Here is a 24,612-nt window from a genome sequence, read left to right on the forward strand (position 1 = left end):
ACCCAGCGTGGGTCTTACATGAGAAACCCGTGTAGCAACTAGGCGAGGGGAGGGGCTGCAGGAAAGGAGGGGAGGGGCGACATCGAGAAGCCACCACGAGTAGTGAGTCAACTGGAGGGAAATCCAGGAAGAATTCATAAGGCTGCTCGCTGGGCCCAGGGAAGCCGAGGTTTGGGAGCTGCCGATCGAGGCGCCTGAAAGAAAAGCAGGGACTCCTCCCCACGCCCGTCCCCTCCTGCGCGGCCGTCTTGTACGAAGTGCCGCTGGTTCACACAGCGGACACAGTCACAGCCCTTGGGACTCTGAGTCTGAGGACCGAATGGGGACTGACGGGGCTCAGGGCCTGGACGGGCTGGGAGGCTGAGCAGCTCACGTCAGCTCCTGCCCCGCGATGGCCACAGCCGCGGCCCGAGGTGGAAGAGTAGAGGACCAGCGTGGGCCCCGCCAGAGCTCCGGGCTTCCTTGTGGGAAAGCGAGGCCAACACCCCTGACGGCTACCTCCTCCGAGGGGCTGTGGGTCGGTGGGGGGACCAGCAGCTGCAGCCACGCCCCAGGGTGACGGTGGGATCGGTGAGTTTCCGGGAGCTGCGCCCAAACCGTGGCGGAGGCGGCGGGGCGCCAGGGCTGAGCACAGCCGCAGAGCTGCCCCTGGTCAGCTGTGTGCCGGCCGCCGCGCCAGGGCGCACTGCCTGCCTGCGTATCTGTGGGAACAGAGGTGCTGGAGGCCTCCCTCCGGCTCCACGCGTTCCCACGTGCGGAAAACTACAGCCAGGTGTGGAGCTGGTGTCCCGGCAGCCAAGGGGCCCAAGGGAGTCCGCGGTGGCAGTAAGTCAAATTGTCCCTCGGGGCCTTGGTTCTTCCTGTGGTGGGTGTGACCCGGGGTCACCTCCTGGAGGTTCCGGCCACCTAGAGTGCAATCTTCTCCCTCCTCATAAGACGTGACTCCAAATTCTGAAGGCAGCTCTCAAAGTCCCTCTGTCATGGGAGAATGGTGTGTCCCCTCCAGCCCCCATCATCCCCAATTCATTTGTTGGAGTCCTAACCCCCAGTACCTCAGAATGCGATCTTATTCGGAGGGTCTTTAAGGAGGTAATCAAGTTAAAATGAGGTGGGTCCCTAGGGTGACCCCAATCCAATATGACTGGTGTCATAAAACTGGGGAAGTTAGGACAGAGACAGACACACACGAAGGGAAGACAATGTGAGGAGACACAGGCAGAAGACAGCCGTCTATAAGCCACAGAGGGAGGCCTGGAGCACAGCCTTCCCGCACAGCCCTCAGAGGGAGCCAACCCTGCCCACACCTTGATCTCTGGCTTCAGCCTCTGGAATTGTGAGAAAATACATTTCCACTGTTAAAGCCGCCCAACCTGGCACTTGGTTACAGCGGGTCTAGAGAACTAATCCTCCCCCAGCACTGCTCCTCACTATTCCTTGCTGGTCCATACCCCACCCGGTCCCTCCCCTCACATCCTCTGGTTTGCCTGAAGCCACAGAGCGCAGGGCACTCAGAACAATGGACTTAAATAAACAAGGTCCTACTGGATAGTCAGGGAACTATATTCAATATCCTGTGATAAGTCACAATGGAAAAGAATATGAAAAAGATGGGAATTCCCTGGTGGTCCAGTGGTTAGGACGCCGCACTTTCACCGCTGAGGGCCCGGGTTCAATCCCTGGTTGGAGAATTAAGATCCCACAAGCTGTGTGGTGTGGCAAAAAAAAAAAAAAAAAAAAAAAAATATATATATATATATATATATATATATGAAAAAGAATGTGTATATATGTATAACTGAATCACTTTGCTGGACAGCAGAAATTAACACAACATTGTAAATCAACTATATGCCAATAAAACAAACAAACAAACAAAACAACGATGTGCTCATGAGCACAACACAGGGCAGAATCCGGGGCCAGAAGACCTGAGTTTGAGTCTTTATTCCACCACCTACCGACAGGAGGACAAAAGTGCCAACCTCTCTGAGCCTCAGTCTCTTCATCTCTAAAATGGGTATAGCATCATCGCACCGCTCTCACTGCGTTATTGTGAGTAGCAAAATAGAAACGAGAGGGCATATGTGAAAATTTGTCCCTAAGTCATAGAGGACCGAATGAAGTCCTCACTGTTACTAATGTATTACTCTTTGGTAAGCACCCATCCCACTTTGGACTTGCACTGAACTTTCTGTCAATTAAAAACGTGATTCTCTTTCTACTTTGTGCCCAAACATGTCTCTCCATCCCATACTTGTAAAGTTGCCTTTTTCTGGACTCAAGAATATTCCTCTTGTAAGAATTAACCCGTTATTCCAGCTTGAGAGCTTCTGGATCTCAATTCCCTTATCCAATATATTTACCCGCCTTTCCAGCTGTGCATCGTTCATAAATCCAGTGAGCGTGACCTTCTCTCTTCGTCCAAGTCTTTACTGAACGTATTGAAAAAGGCACCAGGACAGAGCCCTCTCTCCAAATGACCTGCACCCTTCGGAATTCGTCTTCAATTGGTAGCAATTTTACTCAGTCACAGTAATACCCAGTGATGTGCTGCAGTGTCATGGTGGTAGTTTAAAATCAGCTACGGTAGGAGTATTTATACCACAGACATTAGCAAATGATACGAATCGTAGTTCCTCTCCTCCTTCCCACCCCGTCAAGAGCCAGTTGTGAAGTATTTAGCAGCACACCACTGCACTGAGGCCGGTTGTATGTGTCATACCGAAGACACTGGGAGAGACTTTGTCAAACGCCTCCAAATTAACACATATATCTTTTCGGAGCTTAATAGCCTACGAAACAGTTCAATAGTCATGATTTAATTTGGTTCTTTCAACATCCCAGGAAGTGAAAGGGCTGGAGATTATTAGTATACCCATTTTAAAGATGAGGAACACGAGGTTAATGACGGACTCAGGGCCAGACCCCCAACTAGTGTCAAAGGGGCTCAAACTCCCATGTTCTGATCTCAAGGCCAGTGTTCTTCTCCACTCACCCTCTGACTGCTCTCACGCTGGCTGTCAAAAGTACCCTGAATTCCCTCAGCAGCCACTGCTCTGGGTTCACAACATGGACAAGTTGAGAGGGAGACTCTCCAAAAGCCTTGGCCCTTCTCATTAGCAGCACATCCCTGAGGACTGACGAGCGACGCTTCTCTACTTCGAAGAGGGTCCTCAAGTGTTTGACAAGACTCTGCATTTCGTTTATAATTCATTGACGGCAGGAGGCCACCCAAAGTGACAGCAACTCTTCACACAGTGTGTCTCAACTGGGGCCCACTGAGAAACACTGATTTGGGGTTCAGGGCCTGAAGGCTAGAAGAGATGACAGGTGACAGGTCATGGGGTAAGGAAAGCTCACGGTGGATGCTGCAAACTGGGAAAGCCAGACAGGTTTCGCTTAGCCCACAGTGCGTCTTAAACACTTTAAAAAATCTTAAAAATGGAAAGATTTCATATAAAAAGCCAGATTCCCAGAATCTCTTAAAACGCTGGAAATCTGGCAACACAGATGGAGTTGAGGGGCTGTCTGTTTCTGAAGGGGTGCGAGCTCTGCAATCCACCGCGCCCCCATTCCCTATTTAGGGGTTGAATCTCTCACGCCCCTAGGGACCCAGCAATTAATGGGAAGAAATGGTGTGGGCCTCGTGCACAATGACAACTAGCCTTTGACCTGGGCCTCAGAGCTGGGGTGAACAGGGGGTGCTGGTCCGTATAGAGGCCTGGCTGCTTCGCCCTTTGAGGGCCAAGGTTTGGGTTGTGGCATCTCAGAAGATGCGGTGGACAGACCCCAGCTGGGACTCTTCCCCAACCACTGGGAAGCTGCTTAACCTCTCTGCACCTCAGTTTCTCATCTTAAAAGTGGTGACAATAATAACATTTACCTCACAGTGTTGTGGTGAGGACAAATCAGTTAAACCGTGTAGAAGTCTTAAAACCGCAGTAAGCCCTCGGGCGACACCGGCTGCGAGTATACTGACCCCGGCCTGCTTCCCTTCCCTTCCCCTTCCTGAAGTCGCTGCGGTGGAGTCTTGGGTGCTGCGGAGGAAGTGAGGGCTGCTGGGGGGCAGTCCTGACAGATGGGGTGTCGACCACCCAGCGGGCATATTTTCGACAGGGTTTCTAAGACTGGATTTTCTCCTGAAGGAAGAGGCCTGGGTAAATGGGGCAAGGGGTGGTAAAGTCGGGGCTCAGAGCGGAAACTGAGGCAAGAAAAAGCAAAAGCACGATGATGCTTCCCGCTGGTGGGGGAGGGGTGGAGTGGGATTTATGGACAGAGCTGGAGCTCAGCTTCCCCTCCCTCTACTCAGGCCCTGCCCACACCAGCAGGACCCTCCCCCACTCCTGCAGCACCTCCCCCAAGCCCACCCACCTGGGCCCCTGCTGTTGATTCAGCTGCTGGGACCAGAAGGAGTCTGTTCACAGCCCAGGAGAGACCGAGGACCACAGGGCTCTCTCTGGCTCACTTTTTTTTTTTTTTTCTCCAGCTAAAAACGTCATTAAAGGCCGAGAAGGCAGGCCTCGCAAACACACCGATTGCATCAGGCTGGACAGCGAGTTGCTGTCTGGAAAGATGGCGAACGCTCTCAGGGTAACTCTGCATCTGAGCTCTCAGAGCCAGGATCAGAGACAACCTTCTCACTGGTGGGCGGAAAGCCCGGGGCTTCTCGCTGACTCTAGCCTTTAGGAGGCAACGGTGTCAGTGAGGACAGCGGGCTGGGCTGGAAACCAGGGAGACACCGGTCGGTCACCAGAGCCAGTGCTCTGGGGTCTACAGCTGACACCTGGAGCCGGGACAGCGCCCAGCACCACATTTTACCCCAGCGGCGATGAGGGGCGGCCCCCGCATCCATGGCGTGCGGGCCTTGGGCAGAGTGCTTGGTACTCAGCTTCCCCCGGAGCCTTTATAGGCAGGGGATTAAGTCCTGTCCTACAAGGAGACACTGAGACCCAGGGAGCTAAGTGTCTCTGCCCAAGTCTGCCTAGCAGGTAAAGGGCACAGCTCAGCCTCTAAGGAGGCCTGGGGGCTCTGAAGCCTATCTAGACAGCCCCGCCACCGTCCAGCTCTCCCAGTGGGTGCCAAGGTCTGAGCAGCCGGCACAGGCCCCCAGGTAAGGCACATCTGAAGACGCCAGAGCTGGATGTTCCCGAGAGCAGACGCAGGGCGTGTGGGAGTCGGGAGGCGGGCAAATGTCACGGAAGCAGAAAGGGGTTCATTCTCTGTAACTCCAAGGATGTCCGGAGGCGGGCAAATGTCGCGGAAGCAGAAAGGGGTTCATTCTCTGTAACTCCAAGGGCCAAGACCGAGGTCACAGGAAGGAAGAACCTCCCTCACCACAAGAACAACTGAAGAGGGGATGGGCTTCCCTGATCATGGTGAACAGGTCCTATCGGAGAGGGACTGCCGGGGCGTGGGCCAAGAGCACCTGCACAGAGCAGCTCAGGTGTCAGCAGGCCAAGGTGGGCACGCAAGAAGGGCCCACCCTTGGGTCGTCAGGGTGTAGAGAGGGCGGGGCCAACGGTACAGAGGGATCTCAGGCTCCTTTTAGCATCAGCTGTCAGGGCCACCTCCTCTCCCCCCACTGCCTCATTCATCCGCTCATTCATTCAAGAAACAGGGAGTTCCCTGCCGGTCCAGTGGTGAGGACTCCGCGCTTTCACTGCCACGGCCTGGGTTCAACCCCTGGTTGAACCAAGGTTCCCCAAGCCGCACGGCCAAAAAAGTACATATATATTTTTTTCAGCACTGTGTTGAACAAGACAAATGCAGTCTGTGCCTTTAAGGAGCACATCCATGAAATCTTGAAATTTTTGGTACATGCTACAAGACAAAAGAAGGTGGAACTTTACAGCCTGGAGTGGGAGAAAGCGTCCCTGGAAGAAGTGGTATTTAAATCAAGACTTGGAATGATGCACGTACTTAGGCAGGTGAAGGGAGCTGGAAGGGTGTTGCAGGCAAAGGGAACAGCAATATGTGAAGCCCTCAAGGAAACGGAAGACGCGATGGATCAGGCCTGTGTTACAAGAAGCCCATTTGGCTACTCTGATGGGTTGGGGCTGGGGGGAGGGGGCCAGACCCTGTGCGGGGCACCAGTTGTCATCCAGGCAGAAGACAACAGCAGCATGGACAGCATGGTGACGTGGGGAATAAGAAGTGGATGGAAGTGAGATGTGTCTAGGAAATAAACTCAAATAAAACGATTGTCCCAATGGAGAGAGAAGGAAGGGGTAGGGTCAAAGGTCACTCCCAAGTCTGAACTTCAGCTTTGATGTCACTGTCCAGCAACGTGGATGCCCCCCCCTACCTTGCAAAGGGGACCCTGCTCTCTTGTCATCATGTGTTCACGAGGAGGCTTCTAATCTATTCTTCAGGAGTCAAGACTCTGGAATAATCCTCTGCCACCTTGCCCCACCTCTCTTCCCTTTGGGAGGGGCTGTCTAATGAGGTGGTGAGGGTCTGACACCTTCTGGACAAGTTCCTCTCCTGCGTCAGGGGGGAGGAGAAGTCACGGCTGTCCCCCGTGGCCTGCCTTCCCCTTTAGGGGGGTCTGCTGACAGGAGGCTGCCCATCTCCTCCTGTTAACCTGCGCCAGGTAAGCAAACGCAAGGTTAGGGTGTCAGGTCCACCTTCTACATCTGGGCTTCAGGTTCAGGCTTCTTTCTTCAGTCCAGCTTTCCCTGCCATAAAGTTGATAAATGCCTGCCATCTGTGTCTAGTTCTCAGTGGGTTCAGGACCTGGGGGTAAGGTGTGTGACTGGTCCCTCCCTGTACCCAAGCTCACCTGTTGGGCACACGTGCTGATCAAGGTCTTTATTTTCCTATGAGGAGAGTCCCCTTACCCCAAGAATGTATTGATAACTCCGTACTTGATTCCCAATTTTAAAAAAACTTGCCTGCTGCCTGATATTCACTGGAAACTTTGTTGTAAATGTTAACAGGCAGTGCATTCTTCTAGCTGTTCTACATTTTATCTTTGGATCCAGCACGGTCAGCAGTATTTGCACAGCCGTGTGATGTTCTGTCAGCCCTGGGCTTAGCCTGAGGAAACTGCCGTGGAATTGTTGAGGATATCGCTTAACTTGTCACACAGAATCCCCTGCATGTCATCACACAGGAGACACTTCTCGGGGTCTCATGGCCAGAAATCACAGTCGTTTGGGGCAAATGGTTTGACTTTTGTCCCACAGGCAGTGTAACCCCTCATGTGTCCCCGCTGTGGGAGGGGGCTCTGGGCCTCATGGTTTGCGTGTTGTCTGCTCACCTCATCCTTGGCTACAACATCCTTTCCCTACCCTGCGCTCCTCTGTCCTGATTTCCTCACTATGTGTGTCTTTGCAAACTACCTCAAGCTCTTTTGGAATGAGGCGAGTACATCTTCCTGCATCTTTTCTCCCCCGCCCCCCTCACAGCATACTGTTCCTCACTCCAAGCCCCAGAACGTTCTTCAGTCTGGAAGGAAGGTTGACATGGGAGATGATCCAAGTTTGTAAATTCCAGTAAAGGCATGAGTGGCCGCATGCTCATGAGACAGTTTCTCAAATTTCCTGGAAGTGAGTTTGGGGCACAGAGGAATGGGTTTCACAGCTTAGGACGCAAATCGAGAGGTGGGCCAGGCTGAGGTGTGCTACAGGGGCCCAAAACTCCCCCGTAGGGTCCCTACGAGTTACCGAGGGTCTGCACATCCCAAAGAGCCTCAGCCCTGCCCCCAAAGTCTCCCTCAGCCGAATGCCCCCCATGGACCCTCTGGAGCAGCGATTCAAGAGGGCTCAGAGTCCAACCAAAGAGGAGAGCCATTTGCTCATCCTGCGTGTCTGCGGCTCTGTGTCCTCCGGTGACACCTCCCCCTGGTGCCACCCCAGCTCATTACCTCTGCCACTTAACGCTCACTAACAACGAGCTCTCACTTGCAATCACACCGCAGGCACTCGGGGCGAAGACAGCCTCCAGCTGCTGCATGCCTGGCCCATGCTGCCCGCCCGTGCTGTCTAGACGCTAGCATGGGGCCTGTGAGCATTCAAATGACAGCGCGTGCCCAAGCCACCGGGCGTCAAAGTCGGCTCCCCGCCTGCGACCCGTGCGCGGAATGAAGGCCAAGTTTACGTCAACGTGACTCCAAAAGAAAATGCCAGAAACTTCCCCCAGCACCTCACCCCTCACCACCTTCATCACATGGGGAGGTCGGGGCTCCTTGACTCCCCAGGAATCCTAGACTGAACCTCGTGATTGGGGCCACTCGGGGACCAGGTGTCACTACGATGTACTCACTGCTCCCAGAGCCTCCCCTCCCCCACCGCCCATCCCTTCAGGTAGATCATCCTCCTTGGGCAAGGACAGAAACAGCCCAGGGCACCCACCTACTGCTGCTGGGGAGCCCCTGAGGGCTTATCTCAGTGCACCCCAAATCACCTGCAATTTACAAGGATTCACTACGTGAGGGCCTGGCTCTGCTGCACCTCCCAGGGACCCGAGCCGCCTCCCCATCAGCCAGCCCCCCCATTCGACCTGGCCTCCACCTTCAGACACCCCAGAACTTTAGAGCTGCCCGGGAAGAATGTATTTAGTATACTAGCTCACACCTTTTCTCTAGGAGTCTGCATTTAAAAACCAACCCCACGAGCTAAGGAACACTTTTGCACTTAACCTAGGGCAGTGGTTAGGTTGTGGGCCAGTGGGTCGGACCTTCGTCTGGGGGCCCTGATGAACTGCACGTGTGTCCGTGGGGCCCAGCACCTGGTTATGGTCTCTCTGCCATCCAGTGCTTTTCCAGCTCTGGGCCAGCCAGGCTCCCCCTGCAGCCAGTGCCCTGCAGCATTCCGCCCTGGGCCAACCGGCCAGAGGGGTGTGGGGTAGAGAGGCGGCAGGGCTGCCCTGGCCTTCAGAGCGGCCCAGACAGGAAAGCAAGTTCCTCTGCCCCTTCTCAGGGAGGAGAAGCTGAGAAAAGCACTCTCATTCAGCCCACTCCCTGCCCCCGAGTCACCAGCCTACCCCACCTTCCTGTTCTCTGAAAGCCAACTTCAAATTGCCCCTACGAAGGGCTTTCCTGACGTCTCCCTTGTCAGGGCCCGGAGGCCTGAGTCATCCGCTCCGGCACCTCCTGTGGGGTGGCCAAGTCTGCTCCCCATCCTGGACTGCCGGCCTGAGGGCGGGGACTGGGTCCCTCACACCTCCAGGGCCCTGAGAGCATCCCATATGTTGCCAGGTGACTCCCACCGGTGAGGTGGCCAAAGTGACGGGTGGGGCTGGACAGGCAGAGCTCAGACCAGACTGCAGGCTTCAGACCCAGCTCCAACCCCTCCCTCCCCACAGATGGATGGGGCTCTGGGGCAGGTGGCCTTTCACGTGGGGACTCAGCACTTCCTCCTGGACCAGGGGCACCCAACGTGGGACTAGCTAGGCTGTCCTCCTCTCACGCTGCCCGGAGGAGGCGCCGGAGGGTCCAGCTGACGTGCAATGGGCCTGAGAGTGCCTCTGAGCCAGTGCAGGGCTGGCTGCCCCGGAGGCCCTGAATCGGGATGCCACCAGCACCTCTCCTGACCCGAACAAAGCCCTGCCTGCGGCCTGGAAGGCTTTCAGGTGTTCGCCATACATGCTTGGGGGTAGGTTTCTGGAGCCCAAGTTGTGCCAGGGCTCAGCAGGTTCCTGTTCCTCCCGACTGGCAGGAAGCACACGTGTGTGTGGGGTGTTGGGCACATGGGTGCACTCACTCACACATGAGGGCAAGGTGTGTCTGGGGTTCTGGGGTTGGGGAGGAAGTGGAACAAGCCAGAGCGCTAGACCATTTTCACATGAACCCAAACCTTGGCTCCAGGCTCGCCCCTGTCTGCAATGGCTTGAGAGGCAGGGCCCAGGGACGGCGGGAGGTAAGGGCGCGCTAAGCAAGAGGGAGGGCGACGGTGGCGGCAGCCGGCAGCAGGGTCTGGGCAGAGGCTCCAGCTGTCACAGGGGATGAGAAGAGGTACCGCCACGGGTCCAGATGGGGGCAGAAGCGCCACGAGGGGGCCATGGAGCGTGACCAGAGGCTGAGAGCCACCAGCTCTCAGTGGAGCCCCAGGGCTCCTGCTGCTGGGCTGGTGGGGGAAACAGCGCCTACCTGTGCCACGGCGGGTGGGTGCTGAAGGCCTGGAGTCATAGGTGGCTGCGTCCTGCAGTGGGGGAGTCATCCAGTGCCCCCTCGGTGCCCGGGCCCAGAGCCTACCGTGCCTGCAGCACCAAGGGCCATTCTGAGGAGGATCTGAAAGGAGAGGGCAGTGAGAGGGGCGGGCCAGACCCCAAGCCCCAGAGGCAGACTCACAATGGGCCTGAGGACGCTGAGGGGCCTGCTGCGTGGACCCACTCCCTGGCACGGTCTGAGGAAGGCAGGAGGTGTGCAGGAAGGGACGCGGGGGCAGGGAGGGCCAGCCCGGCTGGGTGGCACGAGGAGGAGTGTGGGGTGGGAGCAGTGTCAGCGCAGGAAGCCGTCAGAGGCGGGTCCTGCAGGACAGAGTCAGATGGACGAGAGCAGAGGATCCAGGCAGAGCCCAGGCCCTGGCGGAGCAGGCAAACCTGGGGGCCTTGGCAATAGCTGGAGGAGGACCACCAGCCAGCTTGGGACCTGGACGCCTTCTGGAGCGCAGGGACATCCCAAGGGAGTCTAGGGGTGGCCGGCAGGTAGAGCCGACCTGCTCTGTACTCTGCTCAGCTCACGTGGAACCCTCCCTGTGTGCACAGCCTGGTTTCACCCCCATGCAAGAGCAGGACGACTGTGGGCTGGGGTCAGAGCCCAACTTGTGAGCTGTGGGCTGGGGTCAGAGCCCAACTTGTGAGCTGGAGCCCCTGGGCAGATGGTGGGGAGTGGGGGATGGGGGGACAGGTACCTACGGGGGCGGGGCTTGAGAGCAGTTCAGGGTCACGTGTAGTTGGTGTTGGCCAGAGGGCCACTCTGAGAAGGTGAGGAGGAAGGGGAGGCAAGGAGAGGAGGAAGATGCCAGCAGTGGAGATGTTAGCAGCCCAGGGCTGGGAGGACGTGCCCTGCAGGAAGGTGGGAGACAGAGGGACAATTTGAAGGGAGCGAGGTGTCCAGGCAAGAGGATGCCAAGTGGAGACAGGGCAGGTGCCAGGCGGTGGGGAGGAGGGGAGGGGAAGGAGGGGAGGTGCCAGACACAAGGGAGGAAGGGAGGTGCGAGGCAGAGGGGAGGAGGGCAGATACCAGGCAGCGGGGGAGGGGAAGGAGAGGATGCCAGTCAGAGGGATGGGAAAGTGCTAGGCAGTGAGGAGGTGACAGGCGTGGGGAGGAGGGCAAATGCAGGGAAGGGAGGAGGGGAAGGTACCAGGTAGGGGGAGGAGGCAGAGATGCCAGGCAGGGGGGAGGAAGGGGAGAACCAGAGAGGAGGCGGGATGGGAGTTCGCCAGTCAGGGAAGAGGGGCAAGAAAGGGAGTGGGGGGAGGTGAGAGTCAGTAGTGGGGGGGGGGGGGATCAGGAAAGGAGAAGGGGAGGAGGAAGCCAGGCAGGGCGAAAGGGGTGCCAGGTAAGGGGAAGGTGCCAGGAAGGGGAGGAGGGGGTAGATGCCAGACGGGGTGGGGGGAGGGACGCCAGGCAGACGGGAGGAGAGGAGATACCAGGCAGGGGGGCGGAGGGATGCCAGGCAAGGGAAGGAGGGGTGATGCCAACAGAAGCAAGACGGGTACTGCCAAGCAGGGAAGGCCGGGCTGCCGGCGCGGCGCGGCGGCGCGGCGTCTCCTCCAACGGCCTGGGGACCGCGCGGCGCGGGTCGCTCACCTGCTCCCCCGGGACCCTGGCCCGGAGCGCGGCTGCTCGCTCCCAGCTCGGCGCTCGGCTCGGCCCCGGCGCCTGCGCCGCTGCAGCCCTGAGCGGGGGAGGCGCAGGGAGCGTCTGCAAAGAGCGAGGAGCTTAATAATGAGTTAGGGATCAGAGCAGGCAGCGTCGCCCCATCCATCCGAACATGTGATCGCCAGGCTAGGAGCACCGCGGCGCGCCCTTGCCGGGCCCATTGTGATCTGCAGTCTGTGCACAGATGTGCCTTCGGGTCTGTGGATGCACCTACGCGCCCGTGGATTCACATAGACCGTCAGAGGGTCTGATGTGACCGCAGGCGTTACCTACTCTAGGACCATACACACGCGCGCGCGCGCACACACACACACACACACACACACACCCTGGGGTGGGGAGGGGGCTTCGGTTCCACTCCAGGTTCAGGGACAGGCTCTGACCCATGCCCCCCACCCCATTATGCACTTGACACCCATGGTCTAATCTGGGTTCCTCCCAGCTTTACTCCTGTCTCTGCAGGGACTCTGGCGGCCAAGAGAAGCCCCTTCTGGACGTCCAGCTAGATAGGCCGCTCTGGTCGCCCCACGGGCTCTCTGTCTCTGTGAATCTGAGTACTCTGAATACCCCATATGAATGATATCATGCAGTATTTGCCCTTACGTTACTGGCTGGTTTCACTTAGTGTAAAGTCCTCAAGGTTTATCCATGCTGTAGCATGGGTCAGAATTTCTTTCCTTCTAAGGCTGAATCCGATTCTGTTGCCTGCAACAGAGAAAGACAAACATCGTATGAAAATCACTTCGATGTGGAATCTAAAAAAATGGTACAAATGAACTGATTTACAAAACAGAAACAGACTCACAGACACAGAGAACAAACATGGTTACCAAGCGGGAGGGGGGAGGGATAAATTAGGAGTTTGGGATTAACACATACACACAACTATATACAAAATTCAATCATTCGTGAGTGAGACCTGGGGTTGTTCACTGTACTACTGCTTGAACAGCAAGAACTTGGAAACGTCTGAAGGTTCATCAACAGGTGACATAGCAAACTAATCATGTGACCAGTGTAAACAGGTGACAAGACAAATACACCACTCAATGAATCTATCAAAGAGTAGGGAGGGAATCCCCTGGCGGCCCAGTGGTTAGGATTCTGTGCTTTCATTGCTGAAGGGCCCGGGTTCGATCTCTGGTGGGGGAACTAAGATCCTACAGGCTGTGCAGTGTGGACAAAAACAAAAGACAAAACAAAACAAGGCAAAAAGACCAGTAGGGAAACCCTCTACGTACTGATAGAGAAGGATAGAGACGAATCTCAAAGATGAGACAAGAGAATAAAAGGGAAATGTGCAGAACAGTGTGTAAAGCGTGCTGGTGTGTGTGTGTGTGTGTAAGTGCACGAACACACACACACACACAGGCCTCTGGACAGATACAGGAGAAACTGGTCACAGCAGCTGCCTCTGGTGAGGGGCTGGAGGACAGAGGTGGAGGGACCTTTACTTTCCACTGTGTTTTCTTTTGTAGCTTTTGAATTTAGAATACTTTACCCATTCAAAAAATATGTAGTTTACAAAAATCGTTTATATCATCTTTTAGACTTTCAATATTTTCTGAGCACCCGCTATGTAAAATCAGACCCCAAACCCATGAACCCACACGGGCCCCTTTGTCTGTTCATCTCCCTCAGGCATTCTGCACTTCTTCCTGGAGCTGGTATTACTGTGGGCCTGGCCCTGTACTAGGCTCTGTGGGGCAGGGATATGAGACGCCGCTGGACCAGGTGGGGGATTAATATAGGTAAATAGCTCACTACACCAGGTAGAAGGAAGGAGTCCAGTCACAGAGGCCAGCCCCAATGCTGGGGGGGGGGGTACGGCAAGTAGAACGGAGGGTGCCAGGGACTGTGGGGAAGCAGGAATGGGGAGTTAGTGTTAATGGGGACAGAATTTGTGTTGCTAGATGAAAACAGTTCTGTGGATGGACGGTGGTGATTAATAGTGTGAACGTAGTTAATGCCACAGAACTGTACACTTAAAACCTGGTTAAGATGGTAAATTTTCTTTTATTTTACCACAATTAAAAAAATTTTTTTAATGCTACTAGAAAGGAAGAAAGATGTGAGATTTCCCTGGTGGTCCAGTGGTTAAGACTCCACGCTTCCATTGCAGAGGGGCACGGGTTCAAGCCCTGGTCAGGGAACTAAGATCCCACACGCCGCGTGCCCCACCCCCCGCCAAAAAAATGTAAGAAAGACGTGTTTCCTCACCCTCACCACGTGTCCAGCATTATATCAGGTGTTTGTTCTTGACAACAGCCCTGCAGGACGGACATTATTATTTGCATTTACAGAAGATAAAACACAAGTTCTGGGAGGTCAAGTGACACGTCCGAGGCCATGTAACTCACACGTGGCAGAGCTGGGGTTCAAATCCATGTCCGTTGGGCTTCTTCCCGTGCCCCCTGCAGGCAACTCTGGGGAAGAGGGTGGGGAGTTCGTTCATGGAAGAGGCAGCCTTGGTGCTGAGTCTTTTTTTTTTTTTTAACATCTTTATTGGAGTATAATTGCTTTACAATGGTGTGTTAGTTTCTGCTGTATAACAAAATGAATCAGCTATACGTATAGTATACATATATCCCCATATCCCCTCCCTCTTGCGTCTCCCTCCCACCCTCCCTATCCCACCCCTCTAGGTGGTCACAAAGCGCAGAGCTGATCTCCCTGTGCTATGCGGCTGCTTCCCACTAGCTATCTATTTTACGTTTGGTAGTGTATATATGTCCATGCTGCCCTCTCACCTCGTCCCAGCTTACCCTCCCCACCCTGCCGGGTCCTCAAGTCCATTCTCTACATCTTCATCTTTATTCTCAGCCCTAAAAAGACACGAAATTGAGTTATTTGTAGTGAGGTGGATGGACCTAGAGTCTGTCATACAGAGTGAAGTAAGTCAGAAAGAGAAAAACAAATACCGTATGCTAACACATATATATGGAATCTAAGAAAAATGGTTCTGATGGAGCGGAGTCTTGAGGAGCCGGGCACTGGCCTGGTGAACTGAAGGGGCAGGCGAAGGAGCCTGCCCGGTGCGGGGGTCCAGGGTGCTCACCCAGGAGTCTGTGCTTTGTCCCGGGCTGGTGGGCACCAGCAAGGGGCTGCTGTACCTTCTGGAGTTCTGGGCTTTCCTTGGGTTTTCAGGACTCGTCAGCCCCCTCCCTGCTTCATTGTACCCCAAACATACCCACAGACCAGGACAGGGAAGGTACAAAGATTCCAGAAAATGCTCTAAGAGGTAATCAGATTTTTTCTGATTTAGTGCTTTTCTTTTCTTTTCTTTTCTTTTCGGTACGCGGGCCTCTCACTGTTGCGGCCTCTCCCGTTGCGGAGCACAGGCTCAGCGGCCATGGCTCATGGGCCCAGCCGCTCCGCAGCATGTGGGATCATCCCAGACCGGGGCACGAACCCGCGTCCCCTGCATCAGCAGGCGGGCTCGCAACCACTGCACCACCAGGGAAGCCCAGTGCTTTTCTTTTCTTAAAGAGTCCTCCCTCAATTGTATAAACTTCAGGCGCCATAAATACCTGGACATGGTCCTGACTGAACCCATAGAGCGAACTGTGAGTTCTCTTCTTCTCCTGGGCAACTTTTGTTTTCTCTGGAGTTCATAATTAGCTTAAAAAATACTTTATTTTTTAGAGCAATTTTAGATTCACAGCAAAATGGAGTAGAAAGGTTCCCATATACCCCCGAGCCCCCCCACCCCAACACACGGCCTCCCCCATCATCAACATCCCCCAGCAGAAGGGTACACTTGTAACTACTGATGAACATACGCTGACACATCACAATCGCCCAAAGTCCATAGTTTACGTGAGGGTTCGCTCTTGGTGGTGTACCTTCTCTGGATTTGGATAAATGTATAAGGACACGTATCCAGCATTACAGTGCCATCCAGAGTAGTTTCGCTGCCTGAAATCCTCCGTGCTGTCTGTTCATCCTTCCCTCTCCTAAGCCCTGGCCGCCACTGATCTTTAACTGTTTCTGTGGCTTCGCCTTTTTCAGAATGTCCTATAGTTAGAATCATACAGGGTGTAGCTTTTTCAGATTGGCTTCTTTCACTTCGAAATGTGCGCTGAAGGCCCCTCCTTCCGCGTCTCCTTGTGGCTCGAGGGCTCATTTCTTTTTAGAATAATATTCCATTGTGCGCATGCACCACGATAATAATTACCTTTTTTAAAAAAATGCTTGTTTGTTTGTTTGCTTAGTTTTCTGTGTACTTATCAAATCAACCCCAAAGCTCTGCAGACTAACCAGACCTCTTCTCAGGGCATTCAGGCTCCATAGGCTCTTCTGGGGCCTTCTGACCTGTTCCACCTGGACTGGCTGCCCACAGCTGTCATCCTGGAATCCCCCTTCACGTTAATCTGGGGAATTCTCTTCACAGCTCTACTGTTCTTTCATTCATTCGACGAGTCGGTCGGTGTTGAGAGCTTACTGTATGCCTGGTGGTGTTCTGGGGACTAGGATACAGCAATGAATAAAATGAACCAAAAAGTTTCTTCCTGCTCAGAACTTGACTTCAAATGGGAAAGATAGACACTAGGTAAGAAAAATATGTGAGATGTTCATTCCAGGCATGCAAGGCTGCTTCAACGTTAAAAAATCTATCTGGCTTCCCTGGTGGCGCGGTGGTTGAGAGTCCGCCTGCCGATGCAGGGGACGCGGGTTCGTGCCCTGGTCCAGGAATATCCCACATGCCGTGGAGTGGCTGGGCCCGTGAGCCATGGCCGCTGAGCCTGCGCGTCCGGAGCCTGTGCTCCGCAACGGGAGAGGCCACAGCGGTGAGAGGCCCACGTACCACAAAAAAAAAAAAAAAAAAAAAAAAAATCTATGAATGTTGGGACTTCCCTGGTGGTCCAGTGGGTAAGACTCTGCCCTCCCAATGCAGGGGGCCCGGGTTCGATCCCTGGTCGGGGAACTAGGTCCCGCATGCATGCTGCAACTAAGAGTTTGCATGCCGCAACTAAGAAGTCCACATGCTGCAACAAAGATCCCGCGTGTCTCAACTAAGACCCGGAGCAGCCAAAATAAATAACTAAATAAATATTTTTTAAAAAATCTATCAATGTAACCTACCATATTAACAAGCTAAAGAAGTAAAATCAAATGATCACATCAATCAATGCAGAGAAAGCATTTGACAAAATTCAACACCCATTCATGATGAGAACTCTCAGAAAAATTGGAATAGAGGGAACTTCCTCAACTTGATAAAGGGCAACTACAGAACACCTTGAGCTAACACTACACTGAACTGTGAAAAACTGAATGCTTTTCCCCTAAGATCCAGAAAAAGGCAAAAATGTCCACTCTCGTTACTCTTATTCAACACATTGCTGGAAGTTCTAGCCAGAGTAACAAGGCAAAAAAAGGAAAGAAAAGACATCGAAATCCTAAAGAAGAAATAAAAGTATCCCTATTTGAAGATGACGTGACTGTCTACACAGAGAATCCCAATAAATCTTTAAAAAAAAAAGCCCACAAACAAACAAACCTCCTAGAACTAATAAGTGAGTTCTGCAAGGCCACAGATTATAAAAGGACACAAAAATCAATAGCATTCTATGTACTAGCAATGACCATGTGGACACTGAAATTAAAAAAAATATACCATTTACAATTACTCAAAAGATGGAACTATTTAGTGTAAATATAACATGTGCAGGATTTATATGCTGAAACTACCCAATGATGATGAAAGAAATCAAAGAAAACCGAAATAAATGGAGAGACATAGCATGTAGATGGTTTGGAAGATTTGACCTAGTAAAGACGTCAGTTCTTTCAAAATTGATATTCAGGTTAACTCAATTCCTATCAAAATCCCAGCAAGAGTTTTTGTAGATAAAGAGAAGATTATTTTAAAATTTATATAAAAAGGCAAAGGAACTAGAGTACCTAACACATTTTTGAAGAAGAAGAATAAAGTGGAAGAATCACTCTCCCCCATGTTGAGGCTTATTCTATAGCTACAGTAATCAAAACAATGGGATATTGGCAGAGGGACAGATACGTAGATCAATAGAACAGAACAGAGAACCCAGAAATAAACTCACACAAATATGCTCAACAGATTTTTGACAGAAGTGCAAAAGCAATTCAGTGGAGAAAAGGTAACCTTTCACCAAATGGTGTGGGAACAACTGGACCTCCAAAGATACAACAATGAACTCCACTTAACTCTCACACCTTATACAGCATTAACTCAAAATGGATCACAGATTTAAATGTAAAAGATAAAACTATAAAACCCTTAGAAAAAATATCAGAGAAAATCTTTGAGATCTAGGGCAAGGTGAACAGTTCTTTGACTTGACACCAAATGCACCATCCATAAAAGGAAAAACGGATAAATATTTTTTAAAATTGCTCTTGAATGACTCTGCTAAGAAGATGACAATAAAAGCTAAAGGGTAGGAGAAAATATGTATAAAACACATATCAGACAAATGACTAGTATTTACACTATACAAAGAATGCTTAAAACTCCATACAATCCAATCAGAAAATGAGCAAAAGACATGAACAGACACTTCACCAAAGAGGACATAAGGGTGGTAAATAAGCCCATAGAAGGCTGTTCACTACCTCTAACCATTAGACTAGAAACTATCAGAATGGCTAAAATAAAAACTAGTGACAATACTTAATGCTAGTGAAGATGTAGAGAATCTGAACAAGTCACCCATACATTACTGGTGGGAATGCAAGCTGGTCCTCCGGAACACAGTTTGGCATTTTCTTATAAAACTAAACACTCACTTAACACAGTAACTGCACTCTTGGGCATTTGTCCCAGAGAAATGAAAACTTATGTTCACCCCAAAATCTGCCTATGAATGTTCATAGCAGCTTTATTCATAACAGCCCCAGCCTGGAAGCCACCAAGTGTCCTTTGGTGGGTGAATGGTGGGTTAAACAAACTTGCATATCCATACCATGGGCTCCCACTAAGCAATGAAAAGGAATAAGCTATTGATGCATACAGCTACACAGGTGACACTCAAAATAAGTACGCTGAGTGAAAAAAGCTAGTTTCAGAATGTTACATACAGTGTGATTCCATTTATATAACATTCTTGAAATGACAAAATTATAGCGATGGAGAACAGATTAGTGGTTGCCAGGTGTTAAGGAGGGAGTGGGGATGGGAGGGAAGTGGGTGTGGCTATAAAGGGCAACTTGAGGAATTCTGTGGTGATGGGAATGGTCCTGTCTTCACTGCTATGCGAAGTTGGTAATGGCTCCCAGAGGTGGGTCCAAACCTAGTGCCCAGAACCTGTAAAAAAATGCTGCCTTCTTTGGAGAAAAGGTCTTTGCAGATGTAATTAAATCAAGGATCTTGAGATCAGGAGATTATCCTGGATTATCCGTGTGGGCTTCAAATGTCATTACAAGTGTCCTTATAAGAGAGAGGCAGAAGGAGATTACACATGCGTGGGCACGCACGCACAGGAGAAGGTGATGTGAAGACAGAGGAGAGGAAGGTGCAGCGGACCAGCCACCTGAAGCTGGAAAAAGCAAGGAGCAGGTTCTCTCCTAGAGCCCCCGGAAGGGGAGACAGCGCTGCCTACACCTTGGTTTGGGACTTCTCGCCTGCAGAATTGTGAGAGAATAAATTTCTATTGCTTTAAGTCACCTAGTTGGTGGTAATTTTTACAGTAGCCACAGATGACCAACATATTCACTGTATATTATACAATAGTTTTGCAAGAGGTCACCACTGGGAGAAACTGAAGGATAAACAGGGCCTCTCTGTATTATTTCTTACAGCTGTATGTGAATTGACAACTATTCCCAAATAAAAAGTTCAATTTATAAAAACTAGGGAAGGGAGATGAAAAGTTCGCTATGGGAGTGGGGTCAGGAGGGAACACCCAGTGCAAAGGCCCCGGGTTTACGGGCCTATGTATAGCTGGAAGCTCTGAGGTCAGAGAGATAATAGCCTGTGTGTGGATGGGGGGCGGGGAGAAGGGACCACGCAGGGCTCTGTAGGCTATTTTGAGAGCCTTGCCTTTTACTGTGAATGAGATGGGAAAATGTTGGAGGGTTTGAGCAGGACAGACATGATCTGACTCACGTGGAACTGGACCAATACGGCTGCCATGCTGAGAGTCACGGGAGGGGGCAAGGCAAGAGCGAGGACGCCAGACGGGAGGCTGTCCAATCACTCAGGTGATACAGAGACCGGATTTGAATAAAAGGTAGTAATAGAGATGGTGAGAAATAGTTGCATTCTGAGTATACTTGGAAAGCAGAGCCACTGGGATTTGCTCTCAGGTTGACCCTGGGTGTGGCAGTCCTGCAGGTTACAAGGACTGAGCCCGAGCCCCCCCGCCCCCCCAGAGGACGGAGCTGCCGTGCACTCACGGCATGGAGCAAATGCCGGGAGCAGCGTGTTTGAGAAGAGGTCAGGGCTTCATTCTGCACGTGATGCATGTGAGATGCTTGCTAGACATTCAAGAAGAGATGTCCAGTTGGCACTTGGATGTAGGCATCGGGCGTTTAGGCTGGAAATGTACATGTAGCAGTCAATGTTTAGAAAGTATTAATGCCACAAGACTGGATGAGGGTCCCAAGAGAATGAACATGGTTAGGGAAGAGGTCCAAAGCCTGAGCCTTGGGGCAGTCCAGTGTTAAGGGGTCAGATAACAGGAGAAACCAAGAAAGGATGAGAAGGGTCCGTCACAAATTAGGAGGAAAACCAGAAGAATGTAGCATCCTGGAAGGCAGTTTGAGGACGCATTCTAGGGAGAAGGCAGTGGTCACTGTGCCAAATTTTGCCCATTGTCACTGAAGTCGAAGACCGAGCAGCGGCCACAGGCTATAGCCCTGAGGAGACCGTTGGTGAACGTGATAGCAACAGCCTTGGTGGGTCCATGGGGCAAAGGGAAGAAGAGGAATTACAGACACAAGTACCCTTCAGAGAGGTTTTGCAGTGAAGCAGTAGCTGGAGGGAGAAATGGGGTAGAAAAGCTTTCTTTAAATTGGGAGAATTAAGAGCATGTTTGTAGCTGATAAGAAAGAGCCAGTGGAGGGACAGATAAATGATGCTGGGAGGGAGGGAACGATTTCTGGAACAACGTCCTTGTGTAGGTAAGAGGGGAGAGCACGGGTCATTCATCTACGACAGCAGTTTTCAACCTTGGGTGGACGTTAAAGTCATCTGGGAGCACTTAAAGATCTCCAGCCCAGGCCACACCCCTAACCCATTAACTCAGGGTCTCTGGGATGACTTAGCAGAGAACAGGCAGGAGGGGAGAGTTTGGGGGCACAGAGGCTGGTGGGCGGGCAGAGTGATTGTGGAAGAAGCTCTCTTCTGACTGCCGCTGCTTCCTTGGTAAAATGGGAGAAAACTCACTACTGAGTGTGAGGCCGGAGGAGATTTTGGAAGCTTGGGGTGATGACCTGGGCGTGGGAAGATTGCAGTCATGTTAATGACAAGGTCTAGGGTAAGACTGTGGAAGCGAGTGGCTGAGGGAGGGCGGAGAATCAGGATCAGAGCGGGAGAGGAGTTTAAGAAACTGAGAGGCCAAGATTCTGGAAGGATCCTCTATGTGGATGGTCCGCTTATCAGGAATTAAGATGGGAGCAATGGTGGAGAGAGTGACAGCGAGCTAGAAGGATTCTCTCTGGACCCCAGACAGTGTAGGTGTGGGGCTGGGGGAGGGGCAGCTCTTCCTTCACCCCCGCCTTGCTATTTAGGCTTCAGCAAAATTGAAATTCCTAAAGATCCCAGATATTGTGTTGGAATTCCTGTTTCTTGTAACCCGTATCATCCTCTTTCTTTAATTCCTTGTTTGGATGGTAGTTCTTTATAAGTTATTATTATTATTATTGCTAAGACTATTGCAGTAGTCCCCTTCCTGGTGTTCCTGCCTCTAGTCTTATTTCATTCCACTTGCCCACTGACGAACCCCATGCCTTCTCCACATTTCCTCCAGAGTAACTTTCTGAACCACCAATCTGACCTGGTCACTTCCTTGTTTAAAACCCTGCAACCACTCACTGTTCCTAACAATGCTATCACTTGCTGTGCCAGGCGCTGCTCTTTAATCTAATCCTCACAGTCACTGCAAAGGTGTGTGCTATCACTATCCTTATTTTATAGGGGACGGAACTAAGGCACAGAGAGGTTAGGGAGCTTGTCCCGTGCGTGTAGAACTGACATTATCACAGTACACAACGCCTCTCATAACTGGTCACCCTCTCTGTACAGCTTCCTTTCTTACCATTTCCTCCCACCTTAAACTTTATGCTTCAGTAAAGCTGAATTACTTAAAGGTCCGAAGATCAGTCAGGCTCCCAGCAGGAAGTCTATAGCACAGAAAGAAGGTTTAATTGAAGAAAGTTAATGAAGGGCCTCTTTGCGCCATGTGGGCAGGGCCAAAGGAACCAATAATGACGATGCAGCGTCCAGACACTAGCATTAGACGGAGACCAAGGGGGCAAGGAGAGGGGATGGCGCTCTCAGGACCACACGGGGTCAAGGCTGTGGAAGAGGGTCTGCGCAGCAGGGACTGTAGGGACACGCAGCCACTGTCGAAACCATGATAAATCCCCTGACCTACCTTTGATGTCCTGCAGTGCTTCCACTGGCCACATCCAACTAGAAGCCGGAAGGTGAGGGAGTCCGGATGATGCAGTCTGTCAAGGTCAGCCTCCTGGGAATCACAGCAGCCAGGAGAAGGACAGAGAACGGATCAGGAGAGACTTTTTGTCCTTCGCTTAGAGGAATAAATCTTGTGGTCCCACCCAGGGGAAACACCAGGTCCCAACAGCCACTGATCACAGTGAGGTGCTGTCAGTCAGTCATCATTCCAATAGGAATAGCGTTAGTGACCGACACTGCTCTGCACAGAAGGTAACAGGAAGAAAGGAAGAAAGAGAAAGTCCACTTGTTGCTGGTCACAAGACCTAAGCAGCTGCTCTTAGCTTCCTTCTTCCACTGCCCCGTCTGTATTTCCCTTGCCTTTTGACAGGGGTGGCCCCCGTCTTCATTCCCATAAGATTCAACTTCTTAGTTGTCTTATCTTTCTTGAGTCACCAGTTTCCCACGGGCCATTATTTTTGGACTGAGGAGACTTGTGAGGCACTCCAGCAAACCCTCTGGTTCAGATACTGTTCTCCGTGGCCTATTCTGTCCCCGCAATCCAATTTCCCCTGGTAACTGCGACAAGTCAACCCGACCAGTACAGTTGGTTCAGCAGTGCGAGAAGCCCCGAAGTGGCCAATTTAATGGGCTTCCAATTTAATGGGATCAAGATTGTGTTCTCTGGGGAGAGTGTTCCTTCTTGTGCACTAGGACCTCCAAACCTACTGAGCCCAAGGTTATGGGGGAGAAGCAAACGTTCTGTAAGAGGGCTGTATGATGCAATAGCGAGAGAGGCATTTCTTCGTCCACCCTAGTCCTTCTGCAGATCCACACACCTAATGATTACTTCATGCCTCTCCTCTCTTCTTGAATCTCTCCAGGTTACACTGGAGACCAACTCGCATCTCTGGGGGTACCTGTCAAAGAACAGGCCCTGGGCTTCCCTGGTGGTGCAGTGGTTGAGAGTCCGCCTGCCGATGCAGGGGACACGGGTTCATGCCCCGGTTCGGGAAGATCCCACATGCTGCGGAGTGGCTGGGCCCGTGAGCCATGGCCGCTGAGCCTGCGTGTCCAGAGCCTGTGCTACGCAACGGGAGAGTCCACAACAGTGAGAGGCCCGCGTACCGCAAAAAAAAAAAAAAAAAAGAAGAGGCCCTGTGTATTCTGGCTATGGGGGAAATAGCACCCTATATAGGTGGTTTCTCCCAGAGGAGACACCACACCCTCGAGGAGGGCACCTAGCCTTGCAGGGTGCTGGCCTGCAGTGGGTGCCAAAGCTGAGCCTTCAGGAGTCCATTCCCCAGTTCATCTAAACAGCTGCAACTGAGTATTTCGGTAACTGTGCACAGACCAGTGAATTCCTTGGGCATGAACTCAGTGCCACACATCTTTTGCTCTATAATGAGTTCCTTGGTTGGAGAGGATGTTGTGTGGGTTACCATGACAACGAATAGGGCATTCTGAAAATCTGGTGCCGGCAGAAGCTCTGCAAGTAGGGATAGAAAGTCTGTATCTGGAACAGGACTCCATTCCTAAGGGAACAAATGACTAGCTCCCTCCATGAAGGAAAAATACAGATTATTAGGCTGGTCCGCCATGTCGGGGATCCAGCATTGCTCTTTGTTAGTATTTATCAGTTCGGGACCTGAGTGGAGATGATATGCATACTGGCCCTGGTGAGGAGTACCTACTGAAAAAGCAGTGGCGAGAGGGGCAGAGAGGCTGGCAGACATTCACAGGACAGACTGCTCATTTCATCAGCCTGATGACCCAGATCCTCTTCTGCCCCTGATGGGAACTTACACGACATCTCTGTGTCTTCACCTGGTGCTCCTTCTGGGACTTCCGTCCATGGGCCTCTTTCCCAGACTTCCTAGTCTTGACCATTAGAGGTGCCTGACCAGCCAGCCAGTCTGTTGCCCGTCGCTCATTAGTCGGTGTAGATCCAGAGCCCCGGCCACCTCTCTTCCAAAGCAAAGCAGACGATCAGACTGGCCGAAAGGGGACCACCGGGAGGCTCTCCCTTCACTACTGTCTTTCAGGACCATCCTTGAGTGGGACTTGATGCAGCGGTCGCACACCTCCATTTGACGGCAGCTATCGCACAAAGCCCCCTGTGAACAACAGACTGATTCTCCCTCCTCTGTTGCGTAGGCGTAGGGAGCTCCTCATGAAACTGTAC

The 24,612-nt window shown here is 52.1% G+C and overlaps 1 protein-coding gene across 4 annotated transcripts in view; it reads right to left on the minus strand.

Moving 5' to 3' along the window:
- The window catches only part of SMARCD3 (SWI/SNF related BAF chromatin remodeling complex subunit D3), a 44,015-nt gene extending 21,515 nt beyond the window's left edge, over positions 1-22,500 (minus strand). The window contains exons 1-8 of one of the 4 annotated variants that reach the window (XM_073810102.1): positions 22,408-22,500; positions 14,593-14,652; positions 14,188-14,253; positions 14,048-14,097; positions 13,592-13,682; positions 12,431-12,532; positions 11,756-11,869; positions 10,091-10,231 (exon numbers count right to left, since the gene is read on the minus strand). In XM_073810102.1, the coding sequence (XP_073666203.1) occupies positions 10,091-10,129 (39 nt within the window). In that variant the 5' untranslated portion in view covers positions 10,130-10,231; positions 11,756-11,869; positions 12,431-12,532; ... (3 more) ...; positions 14,593-14,652; positions 22,408-22,500. Of the gene's footprint in view, positions 1-10,090; positions 10,232-10,853; positions 10,996-11,755; positions 11,870-12,430; positions 12,533-13,591; positions 13,683-14,047; positions 14,098-14,187; positions 14,254-14,592; positions 14,653-22,407 lie in introns of those variants that run through there. The other 3 variants (XM_033863519.2, XM_073810103.1, XM_073810104.1) reach the window with 3 other exon arrangements.
- Between the last annotated feature and the right edge of the window lie 2,112 nt (positions 22,501-24,612).

Source organism: Tursiops truncatus, chromosome 9 (assembly GCF_011762595.2).
Source record: "Tursiops truncatus isolate mTurTru1 chromosome 9, mTurTru1.mat.Y, whole genome shotgun sequence".
In the NCBI taxonomy this organism is placed as follows: Eukaryota; Metazoa; Chordata; class Mammalia; order Artiodactyla; family Delphinidae; genus Tursiops; species Tursiops truncatus.